The 27,954-nt window shown below is 38.6% G+C and overlaps 1 protein-coding gene across 2 annotated transcripts in view; it reads right to left on the bottom strand.

The window, feature by feature from the left end:
• The window catches only part of RPS6KA5 (ribosomal protein S6 kinase A5), a 201,680-nt gene that overhangs the window by 116,786 nt on the left and 56,940 nt on the right, over nt 1–27,954 (bottom strand). For both annotated transcript variants that reach the window (XM_050799047.1, XM_050799048.1), the window contains exons 2-3: nt 24,114–24,185; nt 781–999 (exon numbers count right to left, since the gene is read on the bottom strand). In XM_050799047.1, coding sequence (XP_050655004.1) covers nt 781–999; nt 24,114–24,185 — 291 coding nt within the window. The remainder of the gene's footprint in view (nt 1–780; nt 1,000–24,113; nt 24,186–27,954) is intronic.

Here is a 27,954-nt window from a genome sequence, read left to right as displayed (position 1 = left end):
GTAGCTAATCAAGTTTTTCACCAGAAATGCAAAGCATCTGTAGGAACAGAAGTATTTTCTTTCTTTTTTATTTTCCCCCATTACTGGTTTCCACGAACATCCCCTTGTCAGCCTAAACCTGTTCATTCTGAGAACTTCTAAAGCAGAAACTGGCCCACTTCACCAATCAGTTCCTCACATTTGAACAGAAGCATACTGCCCAGGGAGGTAGATACCCCTAACAATTCAAATGTTTCTTAACATTAATAAAGGAAGGGCTGGGATTGGCAGTTCAACACCTGTAATCCCAGCACTTTGGGAGGCCAAGGCATGCAGATCACTTGAGTTCTGGAGTTCGAGAGCAGGCTGGCCAATATGGTGAAACCCCATCTCTACTTAAAATATAAAAATTAGCTGGGCATGGTGGTGCATGCCTGTAGTCCCAGCTACTCAGGAGGCTGAGGCAGAGGTTGCAATGAGCTGAGATTGCACCACTGTACTCCAGCCTGGGTGACAGAGCTAGACTCTGTCTCAAAAAAAAAAAAAAAAGAAAGAAAGAAAAGAAAGAAAGAAAAAAAGACTAAGAAAAGAGTGTGAAATAGAAGTATGTAAATTCTTTCATAATGGGAGGCCTCAAATCCAGAGTAATGCATGATATTCCAGGAGATGCCACCACAAAGAATGAGAATCAAAATATTTCACTTCTTCTAAGTCCGTAGTATCTTGCCCTTCGAGAACATTATAACTTAAGACCCAAAGAAAAATGCTTTCATAAAAAGTCTGATAACAACTGACACTTACCTAAAATGAGATGAAGTTTGGTTTCTGTCTGGAAAGCATAATGTAATGTCACCAAAAACGGCGACTGCCTAATGTGCTCCAGGACTTGTCGTTCTGTCCTTGTATGCTCTGTGGTTTTGGCTTTCTGAACTATTGTTGCCTTTTTCAAAACTTTCATGGCATACAGCTTTCCAGTATCATGACCGCTTATTTTACGAACTAGAAATACTTTTCCATAAGCTGAAAATGAAAAGAAAAAAACAAAAAGAATTAAAATGCTACACAGGCAAAATGGCAATTTAGTAGAACTAAATTTATTTAATGTACAAAAAAATATACTCTTTAAAGGAAAAAGCATCCTTGGTACCAGTTCAAATAGTTCTTTGATAGATTTCTTCAATTTTATACCAAATATATTTCTAGGTCTAACCCTCAATGTTTACATATCTAGCCACTGCTGACAAAATTATGCTTTTACTCTTTTACTGTTATTCTCTCCTCAATATTTTTAGCTGTAGGAAACTAGCTGTTATTATGGCCAACTAACCACAATCCAATTCTGGAACAACCAGGACATTTTAGGCATCATAAAACTTTGAGGTATATATATATTTGTTACTGATGTAGATAAATGAAGGCAGTTCTTAATAAGAATTTCATATATATATATATATACACACACACACACACACACACACACATAAAAATCAAATGCCTCAATTATTCCTCTATAGTTATAAAAAAGCCTAAAGCAACATAAGCTGACATTACATGAACAAAAGACATCTTCAGACTTAAAACATGAGAAGATCCTAAATTGCATACAATACAGACAGAAGCCCTTTTGCATCTCTGGGCAATAATCTACAGCTTACTAGGTCAACCTTGCCACACTTTTCATAATAAGGACTCTTTTGGGCACAATCCTATGTGTGGTGCCCCTCCTCCAGGTGGAGGAATTGGGGTCATGTGGGCACTGTGCCTGTGGGCAGAGCAGGTTCTCTGCATTTATTTTCTTAGAGAAGTGGGCTAGGGCAGGAAGAAGTGGAAGGAAGAGGGAGGAAGAAGGGAAGGCAAAAAAAACAAAAACACTTTGGGAATGAAAAAGTGAGTCCCCTACTTCATCCCTGCAAGGTATCAATTCGCTACAGTTAATCTGTTTTAAAAGGCAAATGCTTGCTGGGATGTTTAAGTCCAGTCTCTCTTAAATGCTTTAATCAGATCATTATTGAGTTAGTCTGAATTCGGGCCCAGATCAGTGTTCACACTCTACGGTATTTACCACCTAATTCTATTGTAATCCACCCACTAGAAGAAGGGAGCTTTAAGGGAAGGCTCTTGTACTCCGTATGTTATTCAGTTTCGTACTTTGGTAACTGGATTAGTAACAACACACAATGTGCAAGAGATCGGTGAAAGACTAATAATCCCAAGAAGGAGCGCCAACATTTATTAAGGACTTGCCGATGCCAGGCTCTGCACTAAACATATTGATTCACTTAATCCTCACAACAGCCAGTGAAGCTGGTGCTTTTAGCAATTCTACTTCACGCATGAGGAAATGTGTTCAGAATAGTTACAGAACTGGCCCAGAGACTGAGGCAAGAAGCAGCAGAACTGATTCAAATGCAAGGAGTGTGACTCCAGGGACCACACTCTGAACTATAAATGAACCAAAAAGTGATTCCTCACAAGTGCAAGTAATCAGACATTCTGGATCTTAATATAACCAGTACTGTAAACATACTGAACACATTCCAGGGCACAGAAAAAGTTCACAAAGGTTTGTGTATTATATCATCGGAAATACAATAATTATAGGTTGAGACCTTAGTGAGGCAGAAGTGAACCAAAAAGATGCAATGACAACTTCTGGAACCTAACAAATTAGAGTATAAAAATAAAAAAATGTTTATTCAGAAGCAACAAAATGAAGCCAGAAAATACTATGCACTATGCCTTCCAACAGGGCAAGCCACTATATAAACTCAGGAGAAAGTAAAGTCTTCCACAAGCAGCCCTGCAACTTCTGCGTTCCTTACATACACATGGCACCTACCCTAAATTCTTGTTATCCCAGGTTTCTATCTCCAGAGCACTGTGGTTTTTAGAAATCAGGAAATCCACCTATGCTCTCAAAACCAGGAATTCTTTCCACAACATCACTGAAACATGGCTGTTCAGCTTCTTCCTGCTACATCTGCCCTCAACATAGGTGTTGACCATGTGACACACAGACTGCTGGGTGTTAGAATCTAACATCTGAGTACTTGTCAGGCACTTATGATATATATTAACTCATTCAATTCTTGACAACACTCCTATAAGGAGGTGAGAACTATTATCTCCATTTTATAAATGAAGAAACTGAAGTAGAGAAGAGTTGGGTCACTTGTCCAAGATCACACTTGCCATTTAGTCTTGACTCCTGGGCCCACAGTCTTACCTGTGGTCCAGCTGCTTCACTTAAGTGAATGACCTCATAGGCAAATAAATAGGGAACCAGAGATTAAACAGAAGTCACAATGCAAGTTAGCTGTTTTAACAGTGGATGGACCCAGTGCTCCTACCTCCAAGAGGAGGAAGTTTTGCAAAATGGCCCATTTTATTGATGGGAGGCTCTATCAGAAAATCTTCCTTATATCGCCGGGTGTGGTGGTTCATGCCTGTAATTCCAGTACTTTGGGAGGCTGAGGCAGGTGGATCATCTGAGGTCAGGAGTTCGAGACTAGCCTGACCAACACAGAGAAACCCCATCTCTACTAAGAATACAAAATTAGCCAGGCATGGTGGCCCATGCCTGTAATCCCAGCTACTCAGGAGGCTGAGGCAAGAGAATCGCTTGAACCCGGGAGGTGGAGGTTGCAATGAGCCGAGATTGCACCATTGCACTGCAGCCTGGGCAACCAGAGTGAAACTCAGTCTGAAAGAAAACCTTCTTTATATTGACTGGAAGCAGGACTTTTTATAATTTTCATTTGTCCTTCTATACCCTCTGGACTTAAAAAAGAATATCACTCTTCTTAAGATAATCTTTTAAATATTTAAAAACACTATCATGCCATCTCCATACTCTTTCCTCCTTCAACCAATCTCAAAGTAAGATGACTCTGAGACCTCTCACCACTAAGAGGTTCCACTGATATGTTCTGTGGGGTTGTAAATATTTTTCTCTTTGATTTCTTTCTGTTACTTTAGAAACTATTGTATTTCACTCCAAATATGCATGAGGTAGGATGTCAATATATACGATCAAATAATATAAAATCAGCCTGATTGCTATGTTACACTCTATATGGTCAAATAATACACAATCATCCTTGCCATGTGAGAACATCCAGAAGTTTCCCAATAATATGAATTAAAGACCACGTACTCTGCCAATGCAATTGTGTTCATCTGTCAGATAATGTCAGGGAAAAACTATAATGAAGCTCATAAATATTTTGTTTTTACTTTTATAGTTGCCATGATTAACATTTAAGCTACAATGCTTCATCACACAGTAAGTACCAGTAGTTGCTTATTATCAATAACATTCAAGGAGTGCCTTACAACATTCTAAACAGTAAGTATTTCAGATAACGATCTTACTTCTAAGAAGGCTGTGTAACTAAAACGTAGTTGCCTCCAAACAGTCTTGTTTTTAAAGCACCCAGAAGACTGTTTATCACATTGCCGAATGGGGAGAAAACACATTCCGTACTGGAGAGATCTTGAAGAAGTCACCTTACCTGGTTAAGCCAGTTTAGAGCTCAGAGCAGAGAAAGAAAGTAAAGTAGTCCTTCTGTTGAATAATGCTATCTATTCCAGAACCACCTTTTTGTTCTCCAATATTTCAAGAGTGGCTATTGAAACTGGAATTGGTTGCAATATTCTTTTCTTTTAGTTTGCAACTGGATGAATGAATGCCCGCAAGTGCAGCCAACTCCTGCCTTTCATTCATTATGTGTGCCCTGACATTATTAGAGTAATCTTATTTTTAAAGTATCTTTATTTAAGAAACTGCAAAGACTACCATAGTGAAAACTACTTTGGCCAAAAAAAAAGATAAACAAAATACGGACTGGGTTCAGTGGTTCATGCCTGTAAAGCCAATACTTTGGGGGTCTGAGATAGAAGGATCACTCGAGGCTAAAAGTTTGAGATAGCAGTGAGCCATGATTGCATCACTGCACTACAGCCTGTGTGACAGGGCATGATCCTATCTCCAAAGGAAGAAAAAGAAAGATAAAACAATAGTACTTCCTGCTTGGATGGAGCTGCTTCGGTAAAAAAACTACCTTCACGCCTTCATAGGTATAACTCTCTAATTTCTGCATCAACATGCAATGGCATGAAATGCTCAATTAGCAATCCTCACAGAAGTCATGTCTGCAGCTGTTAATCTTTTCAACTACATCAGAGCTAAGGTCTTTTCAAGATACTCTGTTAAGAAATATGAACAGGGGGCTGGGCGTGGTGATTCACGCCTGTAATCCCAGCACTTTGGGAGGCCAAGGTGGGTGGATCACCTGAGGTCAGGAGTTCGAGACCAGTCTGACCAACATGGTGAAACCCTAGCTCTACTAAAAATACAAAAGTTGGCTGGGCGTAGTAGCTCATGCCTGTAATCCCAGCACTTTGGGAGGCTGAGGTGGGCAGATCACGAGGTCAGGAGGAGACCATCCTGGCTAACACAATAAAATCCTGTCTCTACAAAAAATACAAAAAATTAGCTGGGCATCGTGGCGGGTGCCTGTGGTCCCAGCTGCTCAGGAGGTTGACGCAGGAGGATGGCATGAACCCGAGAGGCAGAGCTTGCAGTGAGCCGAGATCGTGCCACTGCACTCCAGCCTTGGCAACACAGCGAGACTCCATCTCAAACAAAAACAAAAACAAAAATTAGCTGGGCGTGGTGGTGGGTGCCTGTAATCCCAGCTACTCAGGAGGCCGAGGCAGGAGAATCGCTTTAACCCAGGAGGCAGAGGTTGCAGTGAGCTGACATCACACCACTGCACTCCAGCCTGGGGGACAGAGCAAGACATCGTCTCAAAAGAAAAAAAAAAAGAAATACGAGTAAGGTATGAGCACAGTGGCTCATGTCTGTAATCCCAGAACTTTGAGAGGCACAGGCAGGCAAATCACTTGAACCCAGGAGTTTGAGACGAACCTGGGCAACACAAGGAGACCCCTTCTCTACAAAGAATACAAAAAATTATGTGGGTGTGGTGGGGCGTGCCTGTGGTCCCAGCTGCTTGGGAGGATGAAGTGGGAGAAATCGCTTGAACCCAAGAGGCAGAAGTTGCAGAGAGCCGAGATCATGCCACTGCACTCTAGCCTGGACAACAGGGCAAACCCTGTCTCAGGGGAAAAAAAAAGAAGAAAGGAGAGAAAGAAAGGGAGAAAGAAAAAGAAAGAAGGAAAGAAAAGGAAACGGAAGGAAGGGGAGGGGAAAGGGGAATGGAGAAAAGAAGAGCAAAAGAAAACATGAAGTTCTAAACACACATTATTTATTTATTTATTTATGACCAAGTCTTGCTCTGTTGCCCAGGCCGGAGTGCAGTGGCATGATCTTGGCTCACTGCAACCTTTCCCTCCCGGGTTCAAGCGACTCTCCCGTCCCAGCCTCCCAAGTAGCTGGGACTACAGGCGCCCACTATCACGCCCAGCTAATTTTTGTATTTTTTGTAAAGATGAGGTTTCACCATATTGGCCAGATGGTCTCGAACTCCTGACCTCCGGTGATCCACCCACCTTCCCTTCCCAAAGTGCTGGGATTTCCGGCGTGAGCCACCGCATTCGGCCTAAGATCACGAAGTTCACTGGTTTTCCAGAGGACTAGTCCTGCAGTGTTTGATTGAACTCGAGGTACAGGTTCTACTTTTTGAGCTTGAGGGAAAGTACATTCTAAGAACAAATGATAGGAATGATTACTTACTGATTTAGCTTGGCTGATATTTGAGACCACATGAATGAGGTAAATCTTTCAATTCATGGCCCTACAGACACCATTTTGAATGCTGCGGAAAACGTCTGTGCTCTTTTAGCTAAGCAGCCATTTCAGAAGAGAGAACTGGATCAACTATGTAAATTTTTCCAAAGCTGGAGATAGCTTTCTATAGGTTGGAAGAACACTGCAGATACGTTATAAAGGTCACTTCTGTTCAAATTGAAATGCGGATTTATAATTCTATTCTACCTGATGTAGATAGCAAAATGTCAACAATCTTTGTTGATAATGATTTCAGTGGCTTAATGACAAGAAATAATATAAACTGAACCAAAGGAAGTATCACAGAAAAATTTATGGTTCCTTGGAGTAGGTTTCTTTTCAGCTTGCTTTACCACAATTATTGTGAACCAGGTTTTAAGCACTTGTTGCTATAATAAAGAAAAGTTAAAAATGACTGACAGTTTTAAAACAAGAAGACATTCATGCTGCCATGTCAGAAACCACTGCAGAATTCCACCTTATTTTTAAAGCCAAGCCAAAGTAGTCTTCTTGAGCATAAACTTATCTTTTCACTTATTTGCAAAATTTGAATTTATTAAAAATGTTCATAAGTAGCCTTTAATCTTTTTTTATTTTTGAAACGGAGTTTTGCTCCTGTTGCCCAGGTTGCAGTGCAATGCCACGATCTCGGCTCACCGCAACCTTGACCTTCTGGGTTCAAGCAATTCTCTTGCCTCAGCCTCCCAAGTAGCTGGGATTACAAGGCATAAGCCACCACGCCGGCTAATTTTGTATTTTTAGTAGAGCTGGGGTTTTCCATGCATGTTAGTCAGGCTGGTTTCAAACTCTCGACCTCAGGTGATCTGCCCACCTCAGCCTCCCAAAGTGCTGGGATTACAGGTGTGAGCCACCGCGCCCGGCCGTGTTTAATTTTTACATTAAAATGGTATGAAGTTAATTTGTTTAAAAATATTTTAAATTTGTAAAAACAATCAATTTAAAATGTAACATTATTAAATGCATGCAACATTTTGTGTGTGTACACATTTACATGCATTATTCTGAAGGAAGCAACCACGAGCCAGGAATAAGGGCCATTGTTCAGAGGCCCCTGGTTTATGTCCTTCCTTATGGTGCTCAACTTGGACATGCTGTTCTCACTAGGACCTGAATTGCTCAACCAAGGTGAGAGCAATGTTTTCTTTCATTCAAACTTTTGTTAATGCAGCTTAAAATTACCTTGAATAGAATGTTTACTAGGCATGCTGCACTTTGGGTTCATAACAAACTTATTAACTATTGAACTTGAACTACCACTTAAAAAAATACAGTAGAAACACTCTTAAATGACTTCTACTTAGCCAGCTCCTAACACTAACTTAGTCTTATACTCCCCTTTCCCTCTGAAAACACCCACTGCACACTGACAATGTATGACTAGTTTACCTGTGTATTTCTGCACCCATGCAGTTTCATGCCAGTCACTGATACTTGTTGCTTTGCCTGTTTCTGCTTGTTGTATCTGTTATTCTTATTATGCAAATTCATTAAATATTACATAAACCACTGAAATGTGCATGTGAAAAAGAAAAATGAGGATGAATGCTTTGAAAGGACTAGATATAAACAAAACACTTTGAAGAAAGGAACTGCTGAAAAATTAGGTGTGAGTGAAACAACTATAAAAGGCTAGGGGGAAACTGTGAAAATCTAAAAGGATTTTGTACTCAGACTACTTCAAATGTGTCTAGTTCTCACTCTAAAGAATCTGAAACTGTTATTTTTAGATATGGATTCAACCATGGTTTATGCAAAATAAACCACTGTTTTGAACCTATACTCAGAGTCCTGTGCTTACATCCAAAGATTCACAAGTGAAGTATTCTTATACATTTTAAGTAAAAAATGTTCAAAAAATATATAATGATTTTTAAATGATTCCCACTTGAACCAACTTTTTAAAATTACCTACACATACCAACTGTGTCATACGAGAGAATTTCTACTAACTGAAGAATCACATTAATCACTGTGAAAATTCATCTTTCCAGATTATTGGAATCTTGTGAAATGGTGACTTGGTCATTAACCATACTAGCTATGCCTCCCGGTGTGCTTATTTCAATCTGGTAAACATGATTACCACAGCATCTTACTAAAAAAGAAATATGATAAAACAGGAATCAAAAGAAGACTAAGAAGCATATTCATAAATAATTCTCTATTTATATCTCAGAAGACAAGCTGTTTTCCTAACGAAATAGTGATGTCTTCACTGCTGGAGTTAATGACCATCTGTGGTGGGTGCTGATGGTGTCTGCCAGATCCCCTTTATAGGCCGGGGCACCTATTGTCCAGCTGCTGTGAGTGCTGGCTGCTGGAGAAAGACTTCCAATGGACAGGGACCGCCACACCCGGAAGGTTATATGCCATCATTCTCTACTCCACCCTCACTCAAGCAGCCTGCAGCCAATGACTAACACAGGTATAAAAGGCCTGCCTCTTTGCTCTTGCTCCAAAACTTCCCATGAGTCCAGGCTGAATCCAGACCACTGCTTAGACCACAAGCTTGTTTAGGCTCCTCCCCTGACCACCCTCCTTCCCTCACTCTTGTTCTCCTGAGAGCGCTCCTGCAGTAAATCACATATGCCCAAATCCATGTCCTGGGCTCTGCTTCTAACTAACATGACCTAACACAGTATTGATAATAAATAAAATTGTATTTATACCAGAGAGACAATGTCAATTGACACTTCATATGGAATCATCTTCTTACTATGGCATAAAACATCACAAACATTTAACCTTTAAGACTTACATAAATATTGTAGGCTTACACTGAAGCATAAGGTATAGTGGATATACACATACACAAATGCAAAATTATAAATTTTTTGAACGACAATTTTGACAATTTAATGAATACATGCTTTTAAAGGTATTATTTTAATACGGATACTTTCCAAACACTTAAAAGAATAAAATGACAAATGATGACTAAGTCCTCATACTTTTTAAAACAGTCTTTTACATGACTCAACTAAAGTATTTTTCCCTCTATCATGTCATCAAAAAGTAGCAACGTCTTTAAGTTGCCTAGTGCAATTTATAGCACCCTCTAGTAACAAATTACCCATGAGAAACAAGTGTGTCTCATTTAATAAATGAAATGTGTTACTGTAAATCTGTAGTTTAAAAAAAAAAAAAGGCTGGGCACGGTGGCTCACGCCTGTAATCCCAGCACTTTGGGAGGCCGAGACGGGCGGATCACGAGGTCAGGAGATCGAGACCATCCTGGCTAACACGGTAAAACCCCGTCTCTACTAAAAAATACAAAAAAACTAGCCGGGCGAGGTGGCGGGCGCCTGTAGTCCCAGCTACTCGGGAGGCTGAGGCAGGAGAATGGTGTGAACCCGGGAGGCGGAGCTTGCAGTGAGCTGAGATCCGGCCACTGCACTCCAGCCCGGGCGACAGAGCAAGACTCCGTCTCAAAAAAAAAAAAGAAAAAAAAAAAAAGGTTGGAGGAAAAAAAGCTACCTTATCAGGAATATTCATAGCGTCTAGGACCAATGAGTAAAGAAATATCACACATTACATTTCAAGATGGCACTTAAGGCTGGGGTAAGCAGCCCAAAGACAGCCTCAACTGGAAACCAGTATTTCCACAGAGCAAACTTACAAGATCTACTGTTGATTAGATGACAGCAACAGCAACAACAACAACAACAACAAAGGAAATCCACATAAGGAAAAAATGAACTTCTTAAGAGGACGCGAGGGACCAAGGTAGGCACAAACAGTTATTGCTTATTAGACACTATCATAAGCAAGGCCTTCAGAATTTCTACACTTTGCCAGCACTCATGCCAAGGTTTCATAAACTCAGAAATAACTCTGCATTACATGAAGACCAGCTCCATACTATTCCATTTACAAGGTTCTATGTTGTATGGTTTGTGTGTGTGTGTGTGTGTGTATAACACATACATATTTAATACTCACTACTCTTACCTCCAGCACCCAGAACAGTGTTTGCCTCTTGGTAAATACAAATGAATGAATCCCAAGACCAACGGGAATGAATTGAAAAGTTTTAAATTGAAAAGTGACAGAATCAAATTTGCCCATCAGAAAAATCATTCTGGCTGTAGAGTGGAAATAAATGCACCAGCAAGGCCTGAAACCAGGAAGACCTTTGGTGGTTGTTATTTCTCTATTTACTGCAGGACACATTTTAGGCTTTACAAAAAATACTCATTAAGAAATGATATTCACTTATGTATAAAGCTAATCTGAAAGCTTGGTAATGTACTACATTAACTCTTTTAGAAGCTGAGCTACATTCCCTTTCAGCTTCCCCAATAACAGCTAAAACTGAAAAACAAAATAGCTAAAACTTACATAGCATTTATTATGTGTCAGGTGATCAAAACATTTGATTACTCATATCATGTATATCTTAGCAGAGGAGTGTTAACCTACAATACACTAAGATGATTCAGAATCTACGATGTTTGAATTGTTAAAAGAAAACAAATAAGAGGCTGGGCATGGTGGCTCACACCTGTAATCTCAGCACTTTGGGAGGCCAAGGTGGGTGGACCACCTGAGGTCAGGTGTTTGAGAGAAGCCTGGCCAACATGGTGAAATCCCATCTCTACTAAAAATACAAAAATTAGCCAGGCGTGGTGGTGGGCGCCTGTAATCCTAGCTACTCAGGAGGCTGAGGCAGGAGAATTGCTTGAATCTGGGAGGCGGAGGTTGCAGAGAGCTGAGATCATGCCACTGCACTCCAGCCTGGGTGACAAAGAAAGACTCCGTCTCAAAAAAAAAAAAAAAAAGAAAAAGAAATATAATCTTTCAATTTGACATGTTATGCTTAAGATAACATACAAATCAACTTCTCATAAATGCTAACAAAATTGCGATTAACAACATTTCATTTATGAGGTATTTTCTCACTTGTTAAATTTTTATTATTAAAAATATCACTTTAGTTGAAATTACTCCCAGAGATGCTAATAAAGTAAGTGACTATATAAAATAATAAATAAATAATCTCTTCTTATAAGTAAGTCCTAAATAATTTTGTTTTTTCAATTTAGGTTACAGTTTTACAATGGAGTTCCCTGTTCAATAAATAACCACAACCCATGGTTATCTAGTAATTGGCAATTCATATCCATTATCTTATTAATCTTATAAGAACATTGTGAGATAGGTAATATTATAATAACTTATGCCAAAGGGACTTGAGCTCAGAGTTCATATGATTAACTCAAGAAACTCAAGTAAGCAACCACAGTGTCAAGATGCAAACCTGAGTCTTCCACATCATCCTCGATACTCAAGTACTCTACAACCGTGTGAAAGCACCAAAACCAGAAGAGTGAATCAACTTGGCTGCATCCTTTACTCTTACCTGGCAAAATTTTTCTTTTTTCCTTTTTGTCAAGGTAAGACAAGACCACACCAGCTCTTCAAAGTACATGACCATATATGATTAAAAAAAAGAAAATTCAGAGAATACTAAAGTCTTTAGCTGAGACCTTCATGCTGCACTTCATTATTAGAATTACTGATAATGCACACCCACAGGTACATTTAAACACCTTCTTCTCCCATACTTGGACAGATAGCTCAAAGAAGGCAAAATGGTCAAAAGGAAGGCAGCAGAAGAGATTTAAAAAGATATAAAGGGCCAGGCGCGGTGTCTCATGCCTGTAATCCCACCACTTTGGGAGGCCAAGGCGGGCGGATCACAAGGTGAGGAGATTGAGACCATCCTTGCTAACATGGTGAAACCTCATCTCTACCAAAAATACAAAAAATTAGCCGGGCGTGGTGGCAGGCGCCTGTAGTCCCAACTACTCGGGAGGCTGAGGCAGAGAGTGGTGTGAACCTGGGAAGCGGAGCTTGCAGTGAGCAGAGATCGTGTCACTGCACTCCAGCCTGGGCAACAAAGTGAGACTCTGTCTCAAAAAAAAAAAAAAAAGAAATAAAAATATAATCAATATTCCCCAAAATAACCCAAAATTTCATCATCACACAAATTCTAAAAGATGAACCAAAGATATTTCCTGGGCTTTTGCGTATCAATCTGAAGAGTAATGCCAGAGACAACAGCATAAATGACATACTTGATAGACTATTATTATACTTCATACGATGCTGGATTATGGGCAGGTAGGGGCACAGAGCAACAGGGTTGGAAAAATATATAGGGATGATCTTAAGAGCTTACAATCTAGAGGAAAGATTGGAGATGTGAAGAAAATTCAGAGAACAAGTCAGTGCTATGCTCTCTATGGAGGGCTCAGTGCAACAGTTCAGAGAATAAAGCAATCTGGGCAGGATTTGGACAGGTGGAAAAAAAGATGAGTACTACCAATGGGGGAACAAGATAAGGCAGGGCATCAGAGGGTGGAAAAATACACATAATTGTAGGCAAGTGAAGGAAAACAAACCGGACTAGAAAGTAGGCGGACAAATCAACAAGCAAAAAACAAATGACCCCATTAAAAAATGGGCAAAGGAAATGAATAGATCCTTCTCAAAAGAAAATATATACACGGCCAACAAGCACATGAAAAAATGTTCAGCATCACTAATCATCAGAGAAACGTAAATAAAAACCACAATGAGATACCATCTCACACCAGTCAGAAGGGCTATTGTTCAAAAGTAAAAAAATAACAGATACTGGTGAGGTTGTGGAGAAAAGGGAGCGTTTATATACTGCTAGTGGGAATGTAAATTACATCAGCCACTGTGGAAAGCAGTTGAGATTTCTCAAAGAACTTTAAAAAGAACTACCACTCAACCCAGAAATCCCATTACCACGTATATACACAAAGGAATATAAATCATTCTACCAAAAAGACACATGTACTCATATGTTCATTGCATGTTCACTGCAGCACTATTCAAAATAGCAAAGACATGGAATCAACCTAGATGCCCATCAGTGGTGGACTGGATAAAGAAAATATGGTACATATACACCACAGAATACTATGCAGCCATTTAAAAAAATGAAATCATGTCCTTTGCAGCAACATGGATACAGCTGGGGGCCATTTTCCTAAGCGAACTGATGTAGGAAAAGAAAATGATTTCACTTATAAGTGGGAGCTAAATATTGAGTACACGTGGAAATAAAAATGGAAACAATAGATACTAGGGCCTACTTGAGGGGAGAGAGTAGGAAGACAGTGATGGCTGAAAAACTACATATAGGGTACTATGCTCACTACCTAAGTCATTTTTACACCAAACACCAGCAACAGGCAATTTACTCAGGTAACAAACCTGAATATGTACCCCCGAACCTACAATAAAAGTTGGGGGAAAAAAAATAGAAAGTAGGCAGAATATCAGGGTAAGCTGGGTGAAAAAAGGTAACACGGGAAACTGAAAGCAAGGCAAGAATTTTGGCTTGAATAGTTAACTGGGAAAAAATGCAGTATAAGTTCTTAAATAGGAAAACTGCATGAAAATGTTGTATTTTAATAAGACTGTATATTATGTATAACAGTATGATATTAAAATGCATAAATGGAAGAGAAAGCATATAGAAAGGCAGACAGGTTAAGACACCCCTTGAAAGAATCCATACATAAGGTAAAATGAGTGATAGCACTTTCTGTTCATAAGCCCAGAAAAGGTAAATCCAAGGATCACTTTAAAGGGAAAATTATAGGACTTTGTGAGAAAATAGAAGTAAAGAGGCTGGGCTGGGCGCAGTGGCTCACACCTGTAATCCCGGCACTTTGGAAGGCCGAGGCAGGTGGGTCACTTGAGGTCAGGAGATTGAGACCAGCCTGGCTAACATGGTAAAACGCTGTCTCTACTAAAAATACAAAAAATAGTTAGGCATGGTGGTGCACATTTGTAATCCCAGTTACTTGGGCGGCTGAGGCAGGAGAATAGCTTGAACTTGGGAGGCAGAGGTTGCAGCAAGCTGAGATCACGCCACTGCACTCAAGTCTGGGTGACAGAGTGAGACTCCATCTCAAAAAAAAAAAAAAAAAAGAGAAAGAGAAAGAGACCAAAATAGAGAAGAATCCAAAAAGAATCCAACATTAAAAGTTTCCAGCTTGGAAAACTGATCAAGAAGATTAGTGATAGGCCAAAGGAAACTAGACACAAGAGAAGCAAGTCAATCTGAGTAAAAAAGATTTTAATGAATATTATATGTATTTAAATGTCAAAAAGTAAATCTTTCATATTTAAATATTCCACAAAGCCTTCAAGATATTTGATGAATAGCATTTTTTCTAGTTTAAATATATAGAAATTAATTCATCAGAAGAGTTTTCAGTTTCATTTCCAAAGAAAACCTTACATGACACATGAAGACATCTGATGAGGCTTTTCTATTATTCTAAGTAGTGCTGAAAAAAAAATTATCTTAAAAAGGTAATGAAACTGAAAGATTAGTGGTAAAATTTTTGAATAAAAATTGAGATTTTATTATATTCATAATAAAAGCTTCCACCTACTCCATTTAGTCATCAAAACTGTGATTTTTTAAATGAGATATACTCACAATGACATTTCTTAGTTATCCCATTTTCTCATAAGAGACTACACTCTCAGCTGGCGAAAAGGAAAAGCAGTCTCCATGGCCGACAACTGATCCATTATAAAACTGCACACGCATGAAATGGAAATGCAAAGGTAAAAAAAATTACAGGTGAACTGTTTCCTAGCTTTGTAGAATTGTCTTCAAGGCCTGTGACCAGTCTACTCAATGTGGAGGTATAATAGATAATGAGTCAAAGTATAAAATGTGTTGAAAGAAAATACACACAAGGTTTGATTATACAAATTTGGTATTAAAATTTTCACATATACAAAAATGGGCTGATAATCTGCCTTTTTTTACTGTCCTAGTGTATTTTTTGAAATCAACGTTATACTGGACCCATACAATGAGTTGGAGGAAATAATCCCCCTTTTCCTGTTCTCTGAAAGAGTTTGTGGAAGATCAGAATTATCTATGCCTTGAACGTGTGGCAGAACTCATTCTTAAAACTGTACTGAATGTCTTCCCAATAGAAGGATTTTTACTTACTGACCAATCTAACAGTTATAGGACTATGCAGGTTTCTCACACCTTTTTCAATCAGTTTGGTAATTTACACATTTCAAGATTACTATGCATGTTAAACTTTGAGGAACATTACGTCAGAAAACTAACTCCTGTCCACCTCCCAAATTAAATGCTATTTTGTCCAATTGTTTAGTTTTCTTTTTTCAACTCCACAAATGAGACATCATGACCACAGCTTTACACAGTCAGTATGCTTTAGACTGTTTGTTCGGTAATCCTTTTTGCATCTCGGAAAATTCTCCAGGGATTATTTTCCTTCCTCCTAAAACTACTTCTTTTAAAATTGTCATAGGGGACCTATTGGTAGAAAACACATTCAGCTTTTGTATGTTTGAAAATTTTGGCTGAGTGTGGTGGCTCACGCCTGTAATCTCAGCACTCTGGGAGGGCGAGGCGGGTGGATCACGAGGTCAGGAGTTCCACACCAGCCTGGCTAATATGGTGAAACCCCGTCTCTACTAAAAATACAAAAATTAGCCAGCCATGGTGGCATGCGCCTGTAGTCCCAGCTACTCAGGAGGCTGAGGCAGGAGAATCACTTGAACGCAGGAGGTGGAGGTTGCAGTGAGCTAAGATCGTGCCACTGCACTCCAGCCTGGGTGACAGAGCGAGACTCCGTCTCAAAAAAAAAAAACAAAAAAAACCAAAAAAAAACACAAGTGTCTTTTTGCCCACACTTAGGGAAAACAGTTTTGCTGAGTATACAATTGTAAATTAACAGCTATTTTCTCTGGGCATTTTGAAGATATTATTCCACTTTACATGGCTTCCAGGGTTGCTGTTGTAAAGTCCACTGTTTAATTGTTGTTCCTTTATAAATAAGTCTTTTCTCTTTGACGGCTTTTCAGGTATTTCTCTGTCTCTTGTGTTCATCAGTTTCTCTCTGATGTATCTACATAAGAATTTCTTTATATTTGTATGCATAGATTTGCTCTCTGCAAATTCACGTTTAATCCTGTAAACTCCCAGCTATTATTTCTTTGAACAGTGCCTCTACTCATTCTATTAGCTCCTTCTGAAAGTCTGATTAGAAAAATGTTGTATCTTCTCTGTCTATTCTCTATTTTTTTTTTTTTTTTTTGAGACAACCTGTCAACCCAGGCTGGAGTGTAGTGATGTGATCCTAACTCACTGTGGCCTTGACCTCCCAGGCTCAAACAACCCTCTCACCTCAGCCTCCTGAGTGCCTAGGACTACAGTCATACATGCACCACCATGCCCAGCTAAGTTAGTTTGTTTTTCTAGAGACAGGGTCTCACTATGTTGCCCAGACAGATGGGGATCCTCCCACCTCAGCCTCCCAAAGTGCTGGGATTACAGTTGTGAGCCACCATACCTGGCCTATCCTCTATGTCTTAATAGTTCTCTCATATGCTATCTCTTTTTTCTCCATTCTATATTCTGCATATTATCTTCAAATCTATCTTCCAATCCACACTAATTTTCTCTTTAGCTATATCTCATCTACTAGTAAACCATCCATTGAGTTTATACTTTGAATTGTTTTTTCACTCCTAGAAGGACTACTGGTTCTTTTTCCGATCTGGTCATTTTTTAGCATGTATTATTCCGTAATATTACAACCAAATCTCTTTTTAATTAAAAAAATACACATTTATATTTGATATCTAATAATTCCAACAGTCTCTTTAGGTCTAATTCTACTATTTGTTGTTTCCACTTCTTTCACTCATAGTGCTTTGCTTCTTGGATGTTTGTGATTTTTGATAGTAAAATCATGTCTGTAAAACTTTCTTTGCTATTTCCTTAAGATCTAAGTAAATCTTCCAGAGAAGATTTACGTTTGCTTTGCTAGTGCTGTTGGGAACACTACCAACTCGTAAGTAGAATAAACTAAATTCATACTTGTTTGTGTGATATACATATATATATGATGGAGTCTTCCTCTGTGCAGTGACTCACTGCATCCTCCACCTTCGGATTCAAGCAATTCTCCCTGCCTCGACCTCCACAGTAGCTGGGATTACAGGTGCCTGCCACCACGCCTGGCTAATTTTTGTATTTTTAGTAGAGATGGGGTTTTCCCATGTTGGCCAGGCTGGCCTTGAACTCCTGACCTCAGGTGATCCGCCTGCCTCAGCCTCAAGCAGTGCTGTGATTACAGGCATGAGCCACCGTGCCTGGCCGGGATTTTTTTTTTTTTTTTAATCACGTAAGTGGATAACAAACTGAAGCTGCAAACCTGTATGATGTTTGGTTTAAGGTTGTGACTCAGGGAAGGCTTTTACTACTTATCTGTTTCTTTCACCCAAAGCCAATGCGAAGCCAGAAAAGTTTCCCCTCCATCTCCCTTTGCAGGCTAGATTTTTATTTTCTCATTTACTCTTTTACTGAGCAGTAGCCTTCTCTACCTCTTGAGTGCCTTAGAGGCTGTCTCCTATATACAAAGTATGAAAATGGTAAACCCAAAGAACTAGTTCACAATTCACTGGTGGATTTCTCCAGCATAACTTGTGCCCTCAGGCAGCTTATTTGCTTCTCTAAATTCCTGCTCCCATTTTATTTTTTCAAGCTTAAGAACTTTTCTTACTCTTGCCAGGTGATCTATGCAGTTGATAGAAAGACTACTCAACTGCATAGATCACCTGGCAAGAGTAAGGAAAATTCCTTATCTAGCACTTTAGGGGTTTAATAATGACGGTGGCCACATGCAGTGGCTCATGCCTGCAATCCCAGCACTTTGGGAAGCCAAGGCAGGAGGATTTCTTGGGCCCAGGAGTTTGAAGCAAGCCTGGGCAACATAACAAGACCCTGTCTCTACTAAATAAATAAACACGCAAGCAAGCTGCGTGTGGTAGAACATGTTTCCAGTCCCAGCTACTCAGGAGGTCGAGGTGAAAGGACTGCTTGAGCCCAGAAGTTCAAAGCTATAGTGAGACAGGGTCTTGCTCTATCTCCCAGGCTAGAGAGCAGTGGCACAATCATGGCTCACTGTAGCCTCGACCTTCCAGACTCAAGAGATCCTCCTGCCTCAGCATCCCTAGTAGCTGGGACTATAAGTGAGTGTTACAACACCTCAGGCTAATTTTTTTTTTTTTTTTTTTCCAGTAGAGATGAAATCTCACTATGTTGCCCAGGCTAGTCTCGAACTCCTGGGGTCAAGTGATACTTCCACCTCAGCCTCTCAAAGTGCTGAGATTACAGGCATGAGCCACTGCACCAGGCCCTAAGATTGCCTTTTTCTTTCTGCTTCTGTAGTTGGAATATACTGCATACATTAAATTAACAGATCAATGGATAGGATTAGTCTCATTGTTCTTGTTATGTACTGTAAAATTCAATGGTGAAATTAATCATTAATATTACATTTTAATAGTGTCCTTGAGAAGGTTCTGTAGATGCTATGTCTATTTTGCTATAGAGAAGTTATCTATTATTACAGATTAAAGTTGTTTAGCTTTGACCATATCTATCTCAGTCTGAGATAATGTTTTCTTTAAAAACTGCTATAAATCTATTTTTAAAATAAATAAGAATTGGGTTAATTAAAAGTATATAAACAGCAGTTTCATTTGATCAATTGTACTAATATTTTTACTAAGTTTTGCTTTTGATAAAAAACATAAAAACTGACATTTCTGAAACTTTAATATGAAAAAGGCATCTCTAAAACATGGAAAGTCATGGAAACATTGCAAATAAGAATAGCAATTTGTTTTCAAATTTTCAAGGACCTTTACATATAACAAGATCCCTTACTATATGGAATAAGTATACTCATCCATTCATTCAAAAATATTTGAGAAACTACTATGCGTAAGTTACCACTAAGAAAATTTCTGTTTACCCAAATCCTATTTTCCTGGCAATTTTATAGTATTGGATTATAGATAAGTTAGATGGAATTCTGCCATCTAAATGGCAGATGGCAGGAAACATGCCAAGACACTATGAACTCTTCAGGCAATATAGATTATGATTAAAGTTTAAGCATATAATATTTTTCTGTCACAGACTTCTTCCTGTTTTAAAATTGTTTAACCTAATCTGTAGTAAAAAAGGAAGATCATTCAGATTTCTTCCTGTTTTAAAATTATTTAACCTAACCTGTAGCAAAAAAGGAAGATGATTCTCACATCAAGGATTACTTTAAACAGAACTTGAGAGAATTTACAGAACCTTGTATTCAAAATATTTAAAAGTGTGCATGACTTTTTATAAAGTATCTGAAAACGAAAAACAAAAACATATGTTCATACAAAAATTTGTACATGAACGTTCATAGCAGCATTATATTTATCTATTTGTTTATTTTTTAGACAGAGAGTCTTGCTCTGTTGCCTAGGGTGGAGTACAGTGGCACAATCATGGCTCACTGCAGCCTCAAACTGTTCAAGCAATCCTCCCACCTCAGCCTCCCAAGTAGCTAGGACTACAGACACATACCACACCATGCCCAGCCAATTTTTAAATTTTTGTCAAGATGGGTGTCTCACTATTTTGCCCAGGCTAATCTCCAAAGCAGCATTACTTATAACAGCCAAAACATGGAAACAACCCAAATGTCCATCTCCTGATGAACAGAGAGACAAAATGTGGTATATCTGTACAATGAAATAGTAAGTCATAAAAAGTATGAAGTACTGGCTGGGCATGGTGGCTCACATCTGTAATTCCAGCACTTTGGGAGGCCGGGGCAGGCGGATTGCCTGAGGTCGGGAGTTCGCGACCAATCTGGCAAACATGGTGAAACCCCATCTCTACTAAAAATACAAAAAAATTAGGCGAGCATGGTGGCGTGCACCTGTAATCTCAGCTACTCCAGAGGCTGAGGCAGGGGAATTACTCGAACCAGGGAGGTGGAGGTTGCAGTGAGATCGGGGTACTGCACTGCAGCCTGGGTGGCACAGTAAGACTCCGTTTAAAAAAAACAAAACAAAAAAAAAAAGGTATGAAGTACTGATGTGTACTACAACATGAAAGAACCTAGAAAACATTATGCTGGCCGGGCGCGGTGGCTCAAGCCTGTAATCCCAGCACTTTGGGAGGCCGAGGCGGGTGGATCACGAGGTCAGGAGATCGAGACTATCCTGGCTAACATGGTGAAACCCCGTCTCTACTAAAAATACAAAAAACTAGCCGGGTGTGGTGGCGGGCGCCTGTAGTCTCAGCTACTTGGGAGGCTGAGGCGGGAGAATGGCGTGAACCCGGGAGGCGGAGCTTGCAGTGAGCCAAGATCACGCCACTGCACTCCAGCCTGGGTGACAGAGCGAGACTCCGTCTCAAAAAAAAAAAAAAAAAAAAAAAAAGAAAACATTATGCTAAGTGAAAGAAGTTGGTCACCAGGGACTACACATTTGTATGTTTACCTTTATATGAAATGTCCAGAAGAGGCAAATATATAGATACGAAAATTCAGTTACTGGTTGTTTAGGACTGGGGAGGATGGTGAGCTTGCTTGGGCATTAATAGTTAAAAGGTTCCGGGTTTCTTTCTGAGGTAAGGAAAATGATATAAAATTGACTGTGGTGATAGCTGCACAACTTTGTGAATATACTAAAACCACTGAATTGCACGCTTTAAATGATGGAACAATATGGTACATGAGTTATATCGCAATAAAGTTGTTACCAAGAAAAAAAGCCACATACAGATAAAACAGATAAAAACATGCAGATAAAAGATATTATAAAAACAATCTATAATATATATCAACCTTAAGAAGTTTTGACGAGATGTCACAAGCACTATTTTTAAGGGAAATGAGTCACCACAGAACTGTGACCCTCTTTCCCCTTTGAGTAGATATTGCCTTTGAAACAGGAAACAAAGGTAGAAATAAAGGATATTATTTTGATATTTTGAAAGCATGATTTCTTAGGAATGCAAGTGGGGTAGAGCTTGGGTTTTTAAAAAATACATATGAACAAATTATCTGAAGGTGGAAATGTACAATAACATCTCCAAGTTGACAGTTAAACTAAATTTCCGACAATAACATGCTTAGTTGATGGGAATAAACTATTCATTGTGCTTATACACTGGTAGCTGTAAAAATTGGGCCTATATGGCATGCTAAACTACTCAGGGAGGTTATAAAGACCTTATACAGCAGGGCCGTAGATGAAGGCTCATTACTAAATGATCTAAAGACAGCTTACATAAGTGAACTCAAACACACGTGAGGCAGGCCAGGTGCGGTGGCTCACACCTGTAATCCCAGCACTTTGGGAGGCTGAGACAGGCGGATCACGAGGTCAGGAGTTTGAGACCAGCCTGGTCAACATGGTGAAACCCCGTCTCTACTAAAAAGACAACAAATTAGCCAGGCATGGTGGCGCATGCCTGTAATCCTAGCTACTCAGGAGGCTGAGGCAGAAGAATCGCTTGAACCCAGGAGGCGGAAGTTGTAGTCAGTCAAGGTTGAGCCACTGCACTCCAGCCTGGGTGACAGAGCTAGACTTTGTCTCAAAAAGCAAACAAAACAAAACAAAAAACAGACATGAGGCTAGAGAAGTGGCTGGTATTGATTACAGAAGCCTCAAGAGAAAGGCTTTTTCTCTCGCTATAATGCTTGGCATTTTGGAAGGGATGGGCAGATACCCCTATATGGACAGGTGTAATCCATCCTGTCAGGGGCTAGAACTCTGAGGTCCCTGAGAGTGTGAAGCTAAACTGTAGTGGAGAAGAAAAATGGTCTGTCGTCTGAGGCTCTCCCTGGTCTTCCAGGACAAGAGATTCTAGGCCTGCTGAGAATGCGGGGAGGGTGGGGAAGAGCTAAAGGCCTCCTTTGTACCTTGACCTGATGGGAGAAAAATGACAGAAGCCAATTCTCATAGCAGCAGTGACTGCAGAGCAACACAGTCCAGGGAGAGAACTGAATAGGAAACATACACATGACAAGAAGCTGCGTAACTGGCAAGGCCTAGCATAAAACTGAAAATGCGGTGCTTTGTTCATGAATTACTAATAATTTCAGAACAGTGATAGCAGAGCATTACACCAAATGTGGGGTTCTTGTATGTGCAGGGATCTCTACAACTGCATAGGTCATATCCCCCTTAAGTCAGCCCTGATTCCTGAGCAGCAAGAGCAGCAGTGGTAGCAAAAATCCAGAAGGCAAAGGAAAGTTCAAAGCACAAAACCAAGATCATGTAAAATCCCGCTACCACTAAGATTTTAGTTTACATAACCATGTATATCCCAGAGATTTTTCTTTTCTTTATTTTTTGTAGAGATGAGGTCTCACTATGTTTCTCAGGCTGGTCTTGAACTCCTGGCCTCAAGGGATCTTCCCATCTTGGCCTCCCAAAGTGCCTCCCAAAGTGCTATGGTGGCATATGTCACCACACCCAGGCACCTAGAAATTTTTCTGCATACATATATACATGCAGATATTTTCCACATCCATATATACATGTAGATATTTATATTTACTCATATAATGTTTTGTATATTGTACATTCTCTTCTGTAGCTTTTTTAAAACTTATTTTGGAGAGCCTTCCAAAGTATTAATAAAAGTAGCTCATGTTAATCCATTACATACATTATAGAACATATAGACCCATGTTCCATTTAACCAAAGCCCTATTGTTGGGTTTCTAAACAGTCTTAGGTTTTTCATTATTACAAATTATGTGCATTGAATATCAATAGAGTTAAATGAAGATTGAATAAGACAATCAATACAAAGTCCTCCACAGAGTACTTGGCATCTAACAAGCACTCTATCAATGTTAGTGATTTTTAAAAATATTGCGTCCTGGATGGGCGCAGTGGCTCACGCCTATTAACCCAGCACTTTGGGAGGCCGAAGAGGGAGGAATACTTGAGCTCAGGAGTTCGAGATCTCTCTGGCCAACACGGTGAAACCCCATCTCTACTAAAAATACAAAATTAGCCGGGCGTGGTAGCAGGCACCTGTAATCCCAGCTACTCAGGAGGCTGAGGCAGGAGAATCGCTTGAATCGAAGAAGCAGAGGTTGCAGTGAGCCGAGATCATGCCACCGCACTCTGGCCTGGGCAACAAAGCTAGACTCCATCTCAAAAAAAAATAAATAAAATAAAATAAAATAAAATATTGTGTCCTGTGTAAGGCTGAACTAATTTACATTCCCAACAGCACAGTAAAAGGGACTGGTTTCCCTAAATCTTTGCCAATTCTTTTAATTTTTTGCCTTTTGTGCTTCTATGAATAGTCTGTTCATGTTCTTTGACAGTTCTCCTAATGGATTCCTCATGCTTTTTAAATTTTAATTTCTATATTGGGGATATCAATCCTTCATCATAGATATAATAAGTACTTCTTTTTTTCCTTAAAAATTAACTTAAGACTTACCTCCAGTTCCTAGGACCTTCAGGAGCTCAAAATTTTCTATCCCCACCTTCTCTGCATGTCCTGTCAAATTAGCTAAAAGAAAAAAAGAGAGAGAAAAAAAAAATTAAGAGGGTCAGCAATAGAAGAAGGCTCCTGGGGGCTTCTCAGGTGCCAGCAATGCTCTATTTCTTGACTTGAGTGATTAACCAGGGGTTGCTTTATAATTATTTGTTAAATAGTATAGCATATTTTACATAAATTTCTGTATGTTATACATTACAATAAAACTTTTTTGGAATTTAGGAACTATATATATCATTTGTACCAAAGATTAACATAAATTAAAGTGTTTATTAGACTCTCTACTGACCAATATACTCCAAAAACAAACGAAAATTCTAATATGTAGACAGATACATAGTGGGGAAAAACTGGATGGATTGAGAAGATGTATTAATTTATTCAACAAACATTTACTGAGTATCAATTAAGTTAAATGCCATCCCCAGGTTCTAGGGTAGGTTATAGTTCCACTTCTGCCACTAAATACCTGGACATGATATAGTATGCATTCGTCACTTGAATACTCTATGTCTCCATTACTACATCTCTGAAATGAAAGTGTTAGTCTCAATGAACTCTAGGATCCCTGTCAGCTCTAAAATTTTAGGACTATGTTTAAAAATATAAACTCTTCAAAAATGTATTCTGTCTTGAACAAATAAAATTAGGATATCTTATAAATTAGCATTTTCCATAACATATTCCATTGAATTCTAGTCCTATCTTAAAATAGGTGTTCTGTTTGGGGGAGAGGTGGGGAGCAGAGTGCTTTGGTAGAATAAATGTGGAAATGGTGGGCTTAAACAAAGTTACATGATTTCTTTACTGCTGAACCTTACAGATCCTGTGTTATGAAAATATGCATGTAGATCATCAAGACTAAGATACATTTGTCAATTTATTTAACCACAAAATTATTTTTAAGGTAGTATCTATTAATATTATGTGAACTAGTACTCTGCAGAAGTGGTTAAGAAAGGCTTGATCCAAATCCTAGTTATGCCATTTAAAAGCTGTGTGACCTTGCCAAATTACTTGTCTGTGTCTCAGTGCCCAATAATGTAAATGGCATCAAACTACTTATCCTCAAAGCATACTGATATCTGCGATTTACTTTGAAATGTATTTTTTTAAATAAGATAAATTTATAAATAAATATAGCTATGAACACGTATGTCAAAAGCAAATACAACAAAATACTACTTGCAGAATTTAGGTAGTGAGTATAAGGGTATTCAACATACAATTCTTTCAAATTCTCTGTATATTAGAAAATGGCCATTATAAAATGACAGAAAACAAAATAATACCTACCACATAGAATTTAATGAGGATTAAATGAGTTAAATTTATACAGTGCTTGCTGTGTGCCAATAAGCAGTATTATATATAAGGGTTTGTAAATAAATTAATGCTTTGGGACTACAACTTTAAGAAAATAAAACTCAACTAAGAACTTTTGGAATTAAAAGCTTCAGGGCATAAATAATTTCAGTGTCTTTCCAAAGTTTAACTAAACTCATAATTTAAAATTTTAAAAAATTGTGGTTGAAAATACATAACATAAAATTTACCATCTTAACCATTTTTAAGTATACAGTATTATTAACCATATGTACATTGTTATGCAACAGATCTTTAGAACCTTTTCATTCTGCAAAATAAACTATATCCATTGAACAACAACTGCCCTCTTCCCTCTTCTCTCAGACCGGGGAACCACCATTCTATTTTCCATTTTTAAGAGTTTTACTATCAATGTATAATTTTATAGTAAGAACAAGTCAATGTACATGGCCCAGCCTAGAGTTCACACTGACATCAATATAGATCTAAAATTAATACCAAAAACATAGGTAGTATTTTAAAATAAACACACAATGGCTTATTTTTCTCTAATATGTCAAGCAGATTTTATAAAAAGCCAAACTCATGAGAGACAACCACTTTTGAAATAATGATTTGGCTCTCTTCTAATGTTAAATTCTATTATTTTATTATGTAAAAAAAGCTTAAGACATTATTATTAAAGAGTCATGTGTTAAAAATAATTACTCCTAGTTCTTACTATCAGGACTCCTTTTTTATTTACTGAGATATGTACAAGCCCAGCTTTCCAAAAGCATTGTTCATATACTAGATTATAGCTATATTTATATTTGCTTTATATTTATATATTACTTATCTATATTTGCTGTTACACTAAGAAGATAAGGAGTTATTTTTTGATACACATAATTAACTTTCATAGGAAATTTTTAAAAGGTTATAAATTAATTACCCTTTCTTTTACAATGTATACTACCCAGGAAACCCTAGTCAATCACAAAGATTGTTCAGATAATTTGTGAAAGGCTGTTTTTGTTCATTATCTACTACCTCTATTATTTTGTTTCTGACATAAATTAACACTTTGCCCGCTACAGGAACTCAAGGCTTCTCCAACCTCCTATCCCCAGGGCTCAAGATGAAGGGCATCAGTGCCTTCTATACTCAGGGTTGAAGGTTTCCAGGTGATGAGAAGCAGCTCAAGGTATGTTCTCTTTGGCTCCTCCTCTCATTACTTTGGCAGCTGAGAGTTTCGTTTACTCTTTTTATTGCTTTTCCACCAATACTATTCCCAGGTGGCTGGTAGGTAAGGCAGAGCTTGGGAGAGGTTCTTCTTTCTCCCATAACTCAAGTCCTAGGTCTTAGAAAAACTCAAGAATGCTGGTCCTGAAAAGAGTTTAGCCCTAGGCTTATGAAGAAAAACCACTCTCTTCCACCTCGTTTCTGCTAGAGTTTAGATTTTTTGGAATTTCCTTGCTTAAGAATGGCAAGATTCCAGTAAACAATCTTAAAGGGTATCTGCATAGGGCAAAGGAACAAGTAAGTCCTTAAGCAGGTCCACGTGATCCAGCCCAGCTCACCAAGGTTTCAGTTTGGGGTACAGAACCAGAGATCAAGCTTGCTATCATGTACTCCTTTATTTTGTCTTCACTTTCTTAATCTTACCTGGGAACCATGCAGTTGAAACTACGATAGGGTAGGATACAGAAATCTTAATCCTTACGATAGCCCTCAAAGCTATTGTCTGAGACTGTAACATTCCTTTGGTTCTTATGTTTGCTCAAAGGAAAAATTAAAGACATTTGAGCACCAAAAATCTATAGTTAACATATTTCTAAGTTTTACTAAGGTACAACTTACATATAATAAAATTCACTTATTTAAATGAACAGTTTGATGAATTTTGGTAATTGTACATAGTCATGGAGCCACCACCACAAGCATGATAGAAAACAGTTCCATCACCCTGAAAATTTCTGTTCCATTACCCTGAAAAGTTTCTGGATGTCCTTTTGAAGCCAATTACTTCCCGGGTAACTAATAATCTAATTCCAGTCATTATAGTTTTAGCTTTTCTAGAATTTCATATAAATTAAATCATACAATACATAGTTTCTTGGCTTTCAACTTCATTTACTTAGCCTACAGTCTTTGAGGTTTCATCCAGGTTTTTGACAGTCGACTATTTTTCCACCAGAATCTTCACAGTGTGTGCTGTACTTAGCCTTTACTTCATTTACTCCCCTCATAAATTAATCTAAAAGAGTAAAATAAAAATTTAAAAGGTGATATGATATAGGCCCATCTCAGAGCTCTTGAACTTAGTAACCATATGATTTTTTTTTTTTTTGCCCCTCTTCCTGACTCTGAGTCTTTTCCATTACATCTATTAAGCAAAGTAAGTAAACACATATGACAGCAAATCAGTAGTAAGCTCTATCATATTTAGGCATGGGGGAATATTTGTCCA

Source organism: Macaca thibetana, chromosome 7 (genome assembly GCF_024542745.1).
Source record: "Macaca thibetana thibetana isolate TM-01 chromosome 7, ASM2454274v1, whole genome shotgun sequence".
NCBI classification, from domain to species: Eukaryota; Metazoa; Chordata; class Mammalia; order Primates; family Cercopithecidae; genus Macaca; species Macaca thibetana.
Note: the sequence above shows the minus strand (reverse complement) of the source record. Positions and strands in the feature narration are given on the sequence as shown.